Raw genomic sequence first — 11,898 nt, forward strand, 5'->3', positions numbered from 1 at the left:
TTCGATGAATTCGTATATATAAACGGTACCTACTATAAAAACTATCTAGCTATATTATTGTATAGGTGGACTGGAATGGTGTTCATTTTCTTTAACAATTTCTTGAAAAATTGTCAGTTGTTTTAGTGTACAAATGTCTCTGGTTTCATATAATTGCTATTGACAGAGTTAGTCGGAAAACAATAGCACTGTGCCATTTGCTAATATGCCTCTATTTTAATCTTTTACAGACTGGTTGTTGTATAGCCATGTTATTGACGCTGATATGGCAGACAAGCCGAGTAGCAATCTATATAGGCACGTGTATTATGGGCCTCTTTCTAAGCAGTCTTTCCCCGACAGTTATGTCCCTTTCAGAACAGTTCATTGACCTCAATGGTAAGTAAAAACCGAATACTTACTTAACACGGTCCCTTTAACGGCTCTGTTAAGCCGGGTATACACGTAGCACTTAAAATTTAAGGTTCAAGTATACTTAATAACGTGTTAGTTTACACGAATCGTGACTAGGATTTGCTCTTTAGATCACTTGCAGACGTATCAAGGCTTGGGTGATATATCCATAAATTTGTCCACTTTACCTCACTTACTAACCAATCAGAAGTCAAAATTAGTTCATTTGAATATTTAAATATTAGTTATTCCTATAGATCTTTCAAATTTAAAAATAAAATAATTCTGAAAAAGCATTGCCTTTTGTTTTTAGTAAATATTCATACCATGAAAATCAATATAAAATTCACTACACTGACTTTGTGAGTTTTTCCTGAAGCAATTAAAAATAACTGATATTTAAAATTTAAAACGTACACTAAATATTTTCTCCTACCGGAAACACGATGTCATTTCTCATATATATATATATATATATATATATATATATATATATATATATATATATATATATATACTGCATATACTCTACTCCATTCTTCTCTGCAGAGGAGTTGTTACTTTATTTCATGGTTCAAAATAATGTTTAGTGGCCAGTGAGTCAGTCTATACTACAAATAATTGGTCACACAATCCACAGTACATAAATGAATAAGATGGATATAAATAAACACATATATCTGTTTATTGGTTTACTGAAATTTGCAGTGAAAAAGTTAGAATATGAAACATGCATTAATTGTTATCTGTTTAAATGCGTTTTATTTTGCTCCGTTTACTGTTTCAAGTATTCTATAAACGTTTTGTCTTCTTTATTGTTAACTATCTTTTTGAGTTTTCTTATTTTTTTAAACTATTTTTTATATACATAGATTATCATTTAAAATTGATCAGTACATGCATTTTGTTATATTAACAACCAACTCCCACAATCAATACTGTACTGAAATAGCTTAAAGTAGACAAACATATATATATATATATATATATATATATATATATATATATATATATATATATATATATATATATATATATATATATATATATATACCTCGATAAAAAATTTATATTTGTACCTGGATACAAAAATAGATCTATATTTGTACTTGTATAAACAAATAGATCTATATATGTACCTGGGTACAAAAATGGATTTACATTTGTACCTGGACACAGATATGTTATAAATGACATTAACAGATACTTTTTACAAAACGATGTACGTCATACATGTACACAAATTTTGACTGAGTTGCAATTGTTTCAGATGACACTGTCGCGTACGTAATTAAAACTGTGAAGGTAATCAGTTGATGCACAGTGTAATAAATTTAGGAAATATTTACTTCTCCATTTATAGATTTATTGTTTTTAGTGATTAGTTGTTTGATTATGGGATGTCGGTGTTGGGGAAATATTCATCAGCCCAAGTAATAAGCCAATTTATTTATATGGGCAAAAGTTATAGTGCACATTATTGATGCTATTTTATGATGCCATGGAATAGTTTCATAGTTGATATCAGGTCAGAGCCGTATAAATGGGCATGGGGTCAAGCAGTCCTTGTTTTATTCTTAAGGTGTTGATTGATTGTGCCGTTCAATATGAAATATTCGTGAAAGGGTACATGTGAAATATGGCTCACAACTGTCTTTCGTCTGACCCATGGATAGAAACGGAAAATAGCTCCCTGCATTAGGTGTTGTGAGGAAGTCCTAGGAAATAGCGGAAAACAAGCGACTTCCAGTCCATAACTGACTTGAGTGTCTATTCGCTTGGTAGAGAGATCCCTTGGGTGTAACAATAGGCAGATTACAACAAGAATTGCAATATATTACTGACTTGAGTGTCTGGTTCGCTTGGTAGAGAGATCCCTTGGGTGTAACAATAGGCAGATTGCAACAAGAATTGCAATATATTACTGACTTGAGTGTCTGGTTCGCTTGGTAGAGAGATCCCTTGGGTGTAACAATAGGCAGATTGCAACAAGAAATGCAATATATTACTGACTTTTTGCAAGGCATCAAACGTTGCCCAAACTGTGAGAAAAGCTACAGAAACAAAAAGGCGCCGAACAAAGAACCACAATAAATGTGTAGGAAACCATTCCACAATATATTAAGCCGTGTGCAATGAAATAGTTTATAATGAGATCGGATATACCGAAAGACAGAAGTAATTTTAAACTCTAATTAATAGACACAGTATACCTATTTTAAAATCTCATTAATATACGTAGTAGACGTATTCTAGAATCTAATCAATAGACATAAAAGACCTATTTTAAAATCTCAATAATAGATACATTAGACTTATCTTACATCTCATTAATATATACGTGAGACCTATATTAAAATCTCAATAATAGACACGTAGGCTTATCTTACAATCTCGTTAATAGACACGAGACCTATATTAAAATCTCAATAATAGACATGTAGACCTATCTTACAATCTCATTAATAGACACGTGTACCTATCTTACAATCTTGTTAAAAGACACGAAGACCTATCTTATAATCTCATTAATAGACACTTGTACCTATCTTGTCATTGAATAGTTTTTCAAGAATAGACTATTGCTAATCATCAAGCCTGTTCTGTCAGCACACGGTAAATGATGTTTATGAAGTTATTTGAGCCCGGTATTCTATTTCGTAACGTATTTAATAAAATAATTGTACATGGTGAGTCATCAGCTATTTATGTCAAATCATATACGCTAGGCTTAACGTGTCATTGACTGTGTTTAGGTACACGTAAACAACTACACATTTCCCTGGATGTGAGAGTAGATATGATTTGATAGTCTGTACAGCTTTAAGCTCTATTTTTGTATATGTATTTTGAATAGTTGACTGTTGTGCTGAGTTTAAAACTAATAGTATGATGAAATCGAAAGACGAATGTGAGAACAGAAATGATGGCAATCTAGAATATCACCTGTGTGTAACTATCCAGAAAGCTCATCGCGAAAGAAACTTTAAAATACCAAGAGGATAATACAGTAGTAAATTGTTAATGTGAAAAATACGAAAAATTATTCTTTGATGGTCACATTTAAAAGAATAAAATGCAAGAAAGCTAAAACAATCCAAATATTAAAATAAATTGAATTTTTTTTCGCTTAATAAATCAGTGTAATCCAGCACAGAAAATTTAACACTGAAATATTTTTCGCCTAATTCATCAGCGTCTTCAAGCTTGAAAGTCCCAGTTCATATCGGTAAACCTGTTGGTCCTGTGCATATGGAGAAAAAGAAATGAGACGACGTAGACTGGCGAATTTATACATGAGACATAAGTTTACGTACCTCACGAGAAAAGATCCATACATCTATCATTATTTAGGATTTTACTGCAAAGGGGAATACAATTAAACACACTGGAACATCTTTAATAGCATAGCGGAATACAAATGAATATACTAATAAAACTTAGCATAGCGGAATACAATTGAATATACTAGTGCAACTTAGCATAGCGGAATACAATTGAATATATTAATACAACTTAGCATAACGGAATACAATTGAATATACTAATACAACTGAGCATAACGGAATACAATTGAATATACTAATACAACTTAGCATAGCCGAATACAATTGAATATCTTAATACAACTTAGCATAGCGGAATACAATTGAATATACTGATACAACTTAGCATATCGGAATACAATTGAATATCTTAATACAACTTAGCATAGCGGAATACAATTGAATATACTAATACAACTAAGCATAACGGAATACAATTGAATATACTAATACAACTTAGACAGCAAACCAGGATTCCATAGAAAGAAACTGTTATAACGTCATATATCTGAAAACCGTGTCCATCAGCAGAAATTGCGACGACAAGAAGAATTCCAACGCCGACGAAAATAGACGAATCTGTAAATGAAAGGCACCTTAGACAAGGTTGCAGGCAACACAATCAGGAGAATGTATAATTAGGTCGTATAGAATATATCAATTTTGAAGAAAATTAGCTAACTTACATTTCCTGTTTTAAATTAGCAAACATACATTTCCTGTGGTAAAATAGCAAACAAACATTTCCTGTGGTAAATTAGCAAACATACATTTCTTGTGGTAAATTAGCAAACATATACATTTCGTGTGGCTGTAATAAAGTCCTATATGTATGTTTGGGTCGGATTAATACTTATGTAATAAACAGTTTTTATGGAAGTAACCAACATTTTTTTAAAATATTCGTTCAAGTGGAAATAACAGAGTAACACGATTGCCTCCATTATACGAGGGTATGCAATGCTGTGCTTCGATTCAAAATCGCGAATCAGTGGGTAGATTTATAAAACAGCAGAGTTTATGAAAATTCTTCTTATATCAAAGGATGAAGAATGTTTTAAGTCCATTTCTGTATTGTTTAATATAACTGTTTGGATTACATATGCCTCCAATCGCTGTAGGAGGTTTCTTCTTTTCTTCATACATTTTGATAAAGTCGACTGAAATGTTGGATAGGGACAAACATATCAAAGTTATTCTAATATGATTCTTAATCAGCGAATCCTATTATATCTAGACAAACGGTAATATTTTACCAAAATTAAATTTCATTTGAATACGGTAACTGTTGTTCAACTTTAACACACCAACTTAACATTGTTGACGAGAAATGATACCCTTTTCTCTGCGTACCAAGGCGATACATTGACGATCAAAGTGATGACGATGGTTATGATGACGATGTCGAGGGAAAATGTACAAGATTTAATAATTATTAAAAATATTTTTCCAGCTGCAATGACATCATGCCTTGTGGTATTTGCTGCACTTGGAGAAATGATATGCCCAGTTATCGTCGGAAACGTGAGTCCTTTTTCTACCCTTTCTTACACTGGCTAACTAATTTTGTAAAAATGATATATGAATATATGTCTAGAAATATTAATGTTATTCTATACTGAAGACACGTTTAACTTTACTGACAGTTCAGAATTGACTTTACTTCCCTTGCATTGTTCAATTGTTTGTTTATGTTGTGTTGTGTTGTTTTAAAGTAACAGCGTTCACGACTTTTGTTGACAGCATATATTCTTTGATCATAAACGCACAAAGGCAAAGCATGAAGGGTATTTGAAAAGTTCCGAATATTTTGTTCAGCCTTTTTTGTTTCTTTGAACCTGTCAATAAATTTAATGCCGATCGATGGACAAAATAACGTCCCATAAAACGATCTGAGGCTGCACATTAAGGTTGCCGGAGATGTCCAGATGTGCATGTGACGTAACATAGGCCAATGCCATTGACGTAAAGTTGCTGGAAAAAGAGAATAAATCTGCTAATGCAAAAGAGTTTACTGCAAAACCCAATTGTTCTTATAGTACTGTCTGTCTGATATCAAGGCCGATGTGGATAGAGATTTTGGATGTAATTCTCTGCCATACTGTACAGTTTTGAGGTGGTTTCATTGTTTTGAAGATTGTCGCGAACCAGTGGAAGATGATCACATACTTGAGGACAGTTCTCTGTGATTGGTTAGCTGGAAATGTCTGCTGTGAGGGGATCAGTTGCTGAAGATGCTCAACACTCAGTTGGAGATACTACTATTATAAAGGGAATTATTTCGTTTGCTGCTTTTAATATGCTGAAGAATCCATTGAAGCTCACATAACTTTGTGCAAGATGTGTCCCGTATTTACTGATGCTGATTGCTGATTAAAAACGCGATCGGGATGAAATTACCAAACATGTCCTCGTCAAATCCGAAAAGAATGACCGGAGACGGTCACGGACGATGAAACATGAATTTTGTTTTTGAATCTGACTTCAGAGAAGATAATAGTTTGGATCGGAGGAAACAAGCACAAATCGCTTGACGTTGTTTGACTGTCAAGAGAGATTTATTATGCAGACTGTCTGGTCGTTCAGACATCTGTGCCTGACTCTCTTAGTGTAACTGAACATCTTTATCCCTCCAAAATGCTGCTAACAGTTGTGGAAAGCTGACGAGATGCCCCTTCTCCGCGCACCGCTACCCGACGTAGAATTCATATACTTCTTGACAACGCACTGTTGCATAAATCCTCCGTCGTGACAGACTTCTTGGAGAAGCACAACATCCAAAATGTGCCATATCCTCCGTACATATCTGATTTAGCTCCAAGTGATGTTTTGGCTGAAACCCGTGTTCTATTCACTGAGTGGCATCAATTTGAAAGCTGCCATGCGGTTGGAGTTTTAGTTTTCAAGTGCAAGAACAACATATCAAAATGTGAATAATTGGATAATCAGACTGAGACAGTGTGTAGAGGAACTATAGACCTCTTTGGGAATTAAAATTAGTGAGTCAGTGTAGACATCTGTAAGAATTAAATATAGATAGTGAGACACTATAGCCCTCTATGGGAATTAAAAATTTCAACATTATTGGACGTGACTTGCTTCTGTTGGATTTGAAAATGGTGGGAAGATATGACACAATATGGAACTTTAGCACTAAGGGACGGAAGAGCCCTTTATGGGAATTTTACGTTATGAGTTAGTATGCCTTCTATGAAAACTTTAACATTATGGCTGTGTCAAATAACCTCTTTGAAAATTGAACATATGATTGGAAAACACGGATAGATAAATACACATCTAAAAATCGACAATAACTCACTCTTCAAGATAAGACTCTTCCTGGAATCCGGTACACGCCGTTATACGTAAGAAATGTGCTGTTCCAAAAGGACAATACGAGTCCAGAAAAAACTTTCAGACTGGCTCTCAGCAAAATTTTCATGCATTCTTTGCTCACTGAAATGGATTTGTATCAACACATTAATGAACAGCATCCTGGACACTCACCCGTACCGAGCATTTATAGAGAATCTACTCATGCCAAGGAGTATATTCCTATCGTATTGTATTGTCTCTCCATTCGATCCATATTTTAAGGCATTACACGTGAAGACGAGGGACTGCCCTAATCCGTAAGCTCATTCTTTGTTAATAAGTTGGTTATTGAATAAGGTATTTGAGCGGGGCGTATTTAAACGTTGATTTGAAAACAGAAAAGCATATAATTTTTATAATGTTAAAAAATTCACAATCTCTCTGTCTCGGTTTTCCTCTTTCATTGTCGCGTTTATTATTAACTCCGCGCATCAAGTAATGGATTTTTAAAAAATCATTTTCAAACATCAGTCCCGTAGACATTTCCAATCACTTCAACATAAAGCGGCCATTTCGTTCCATCTTCCCTGGACGTAATCTAATACGCAGTATAACTCTTTCCTCTCTACCAATGTTACACTTATCAACTGCCAAAACCACTCCAGTGGACTAGTGGTTAGAGCGTCCGCCCCGACCAAGTCATAACAAAGATGTATAAAAATGGTACTAACAGCTGCCTCGCTCGACGCTCAGAGGTTAATGTTAGGACTGGTCGGCCTGGTGTCAGAATAATGTGAGTGGGTGGGACATCATGCTACATGTCTTTGGCATGATGCCCCAGTGCTAGACTTCACTATAAACTGCCACACTACAGACATTGTAGCGATATGACGGAAAATTTTTTAAAGCTACGTTAAAAATCCAAATCACACACACACACGCACACAACATTTGGAAAAATAAAATAAACAAAAATATCAAATTCTTAATCCTGTATCGACAGGACCCATCAATAGCATCAGAATTCATCCCTTTCCGCTTTTTCTTCTCCCTTGCAGCTTCCGGACATGTAAATTAAATTGTATAAAGGTGCACACATTAAATTGTCGAATGGGCACTTTGTTACCCAGTCGACGTGAAATTAAATAGTACACGGTGCGCACATTAAACTGTCGAATGGGCACTTGTTACTCAACTGACGTGAGATTAAATAGTACGCGGTGCGCACAGTAAATGGTCGCACGCGACTTGAGTCCAAGGTAAGACTGGATCTATCTTGCCATTCATTGTCGACCAGTCAACATGAGTGTAGGTGGTAGACTGTAAAGAATGCTGAGGACCTCCTGCCCCGGATGATGGACTCCAAGATTTGTCCAAAGCAGTAAAAGCTACTAAAGGATAGTCAATGGAAGCAATGTGGACCTGTTGGAAGATTGGGGGAGAGGACATCTAGATGAAGATGAAAGCAGAGGAGAAACGGCACCGTCTTCCAGCAATGATGTGAAAGATAATGACGATGCGGGCGATATACAGGAGGAGACGAGGAAGGAAAAAGAAAGGTCATTTGCATCAGCATTAACGTCAGCAGTCAGACTGAATGTTGGAAGACCGAGGCCGACAAGCCTAGAATTAGGTTCTAGGTCTCAAGTGGGTACTTGGAGGGAATACAAGTGGTGCAAGAACTGTAGTTATAGTTGATTCCGGTCAGGGTGGTGCAGGTGCCCTCACCATTCAACAAACGCTCTTCTCAGTGTCAACACAGCGGTTCTTTTCAGGTCCACCGCAATAATCCAGAACAGAGAACATTAATCATTCTGTATTTGTGTTTGTTTACTTATTAAGTATATTGTATATTCTTTCCCCTTTCCCTCATCAGTTTGTTAATGTGTGAGTGTTTAGTATATAAAAGTGCGTGTTAATCGTTATGGCATACATCATACCCAATCATAACCCATTCCTCTTTGTTAATCCTAAAGATTGGTTTACAGAGGGTAGCTATTTGTCTTTAAGTATGTTTGCTGGTCTTTAAGAATAAGCGTTAGTTATCCTATCATAACACACCCATTACCACCATAACATTCGTTTGTATGCGTTGGTGATAGATCTTTAGGACGTGTGCAAGTCTGTTAAGAGATGTGTTGGTCTGTAAGAACGTGTTTATCCGTCTCTGTTTGTAACGATAAGTGTTTGTCTCTCTGTATTATGGGGTTACGTATTTCCCGCCGTAGTGATTCATCCCCATAAGGTGCCAGTGTCCATTCCCTATATTCAGTCCCATTCTGATAATCGCCATGTTAAACTCCCATTGATAGCTATACCGACCAGTAGTTTTTGATTCCCACAGAGGGATATAATATCCAATTCCCTATATGACATTACCATAGATGGCTATAATAACCCAAATGTTAACTTCCCGTAGATGCCTGTAGTAATCCCTATATAGCTATAGCGACCCCTTATACTACTCATGTGTCCTATGACATTACGCGACATTGGCTTGGTTTTTCATGCGTATTCCTCCACGGTATGGAGAACCGCTAAGAGCACATGACTGAAGTTGTACTCGCCTTTTGGCCTTGCCTATTTAATACTACTACTACTACTAATTATAATAACAATAACGACAACGACAATAATAGTAATAAAATGAAGAAGAAGAGAAAGAAGAAGAACAAGAAGAAGAAGAATGTGCAGGATAAGGTGACGATAATAAAAAATTTGATTTTGATTGACAACAAGCAACGGTCATGGTGACGATGACAAAAAGTAACTATTTTCTGATTGTTATCTTTTTCAGCTATTTGTTTCGGTTGGTCCTGTAAGTTTCCTCGCCTTCTGTTTCTCCATAGTTCTCATATCATTCGTCCTGTTTTGGATTCTGTATGCAGTGGGCAAAGACACGCAAAAATTCAGAGGTAGTATAACTTTCAATCAATTGTTAGTCAGGGGATGTTACTCCTCACACTTGATTACATCCCTTATCAGCAAGTGTAGTTTTGTGGTGGCGTGGTGGTTATTGTTCAACGGATTAACCGATCACTAATCTTAAGTTTGTTTTTTATTTTCCTAATGCTTTCACATTTGCTAAAACGACTATTCATGGTTTATCACAAAAATATAGATAAAAATTTCAATTAAAAGGAAAAAAATAATATTGCTTACCGTTTAGTTCAAAGTTTAATTTAGCAATCATCTCCAGTAAAATTATCAACCGAGATTAAGTGAAAGCATTACTTCTCTTTATTAGCTATCACAGTTTTAATTGTGATCTAAAAACCACTTTTTGTACTTTAGGAGGCGGTCATACATCATTTGTTTGGCTTCAGCGAAGTGTTCCGTCCATGCAGTCGGAGAGCTCACAGATTAATTCTGGCGCTGTGAAATATTATTCTCCAACACCGGACGTAACACATTCTATGGAGATGAATGGAATGACGCCACTCTCGGATTCGGGCATGCATCCACGGGATTTTGAGCAATAATAGCTCGTGTATATCATACTTAAAGTTTTTTGCTCGTAATGTAATTATTTGCGTAGAAGAAAAATTTATGATAGTGAATATTTATCGCACAGTAAAAAAAAAAAATACATTGATTCTCGGGCATTATAGAGTTTTGGCATTTATTTTTAAAAAGCCCGAATTAAAAATATGTTCTCGTGTTTCAGAGTTTCTAGAGCTTTTACAACACTCTTGCTGTATCGAAAATCTTTATCTAGGCATCACTGCATGAAACAGAGCTAAAGAACTCTTGGATGATATGGCAAAGCACACAGTTCAGTATAATTACATGTAAGAATAAGTTTTGCATTCGATGTGATTTTTACTTTTTTCTTTTTCCTATTTCACTATCTGTTTCCCAAAAGGAAATAAAAAAGATGCAAATCAATACAATACTAAATTTACGACAAACAGATTCATGTCGATTAGTGGAACTTTTATGGTTGACCTGTTATATTTTTCACTGCAATATTTTCAATAGTTGAACCATATCATGGCGGACAGAAAGGTCCTTAAAATAATTAACGTTGATCAATTATTATTTGTTTAGTAACAAACTGGATGCTCCAGCTTATCTTAATAATTTATACCCTTCAAATTGTTTTAACACACACACACACACACACACACACACACACACACACACACAGTAAGATAGAGAGAGTCCATAATGGGCATGGTTTATGGTTCTTTTGTTAATTTTTTAAAGACACAGTATTGTGTGTTGTGTACTATTTTCACGGCATATAATTTGTTTGCCCTATACATAACATTACGAATAAATTCATTACTATCATGAAGAGAAGAAGAAAAACCACAACTGAAGGATAGCACTCTTGGCTGTTTTGAAATTGTTACCTTCATTTCATTTGAAAAATTTTAGATCTGGTAAACCGTGTACAATATATTTTATATTTTATCTTTAACATCTTCACTGACCGAAATAAAAATATATCATTTATTTGTTTCACAACAAATACGTAGTTTCGATTGATTATTTAGTTTGAACCTAAATAGCATATGTGTTGGCAAGCTAATTGATATCTAACTTGATTAGACAAATATATACGTCGGGGAGGTGACTGTGCCCTATTTTGCATCTAAGCTATCCTTAAATACGGGACCGATTCTTTTTCTTGCCCACCGCATGCAGTGAATTACCTTGTAGACTATTGTAAGCACGATAAAAACTTTTTCAGGCTTATTGGGATTTTAAAAATCAAATAAAAGGTTCTTGAACAATACGATTTTAAGCTGTTTTCTGAACTTATATGAACAAAACAAGAAACCAGTGATTCATATATTCAAGCGAAGAAATCAGTCGTCAATCAAATGCAGCTTTTGAAACTTTTTTCTGTTAAATA

General features: G+C 35.0%; 1 protein-coding gene across 2 annotated transcripts in view; it reads left to right on the top strand.

Moving 5' to 3' along the window:
- The window catches only part of LOC149804008 (solute carrier family 60 member 1-like), a 150,300-nt gene extending 138,789 nt beyond the window's left edge, over positions 1-11,511 (top strand). For both annotated transcript variants that reach the window (XM_089953885.1, XM_089953886.1), the window contains 4 exons: positions 231-378; positions 5,173-5,243; positions 9,832-9,949; positions 10,329-11,511. In XM_089953885.1, the coding sequence (XP_089810011.1) occupies positions 231-378; positions 5,173-5,243; positions 9,832-9,949; positions 10,329-10,516 (525 nt within the window). In that variant the 3' untranslated portion in view covers positions 10,517-11,511. The remainder of the gene's footprint in view (positions 1-230; positions 379-5,172; positions 5,244-9,831; positions 9,950-10,328) is intronic.
- The last annotated feature ends 387 nt before the right edge of the window (positions 11,512-11,898 follow it).

This window comes from Sinohyriopsis cumingii, chromosome 3, assembly GCF_028554795.1.
Source record: "Sinohyriopsis cumingii isolate HCF-2022 chromosome 3, ASM2855479v2, whole genome shotgun sequence".
In the NCBI taxonomy this organism is placed as follows: domain Eukaryota; kingdom Metazoa; phylum Mollusca; class Bivalvia; order Unionida; family Unionidae; genus Sinohyriopsis; species Sinohyriopsis cumingii.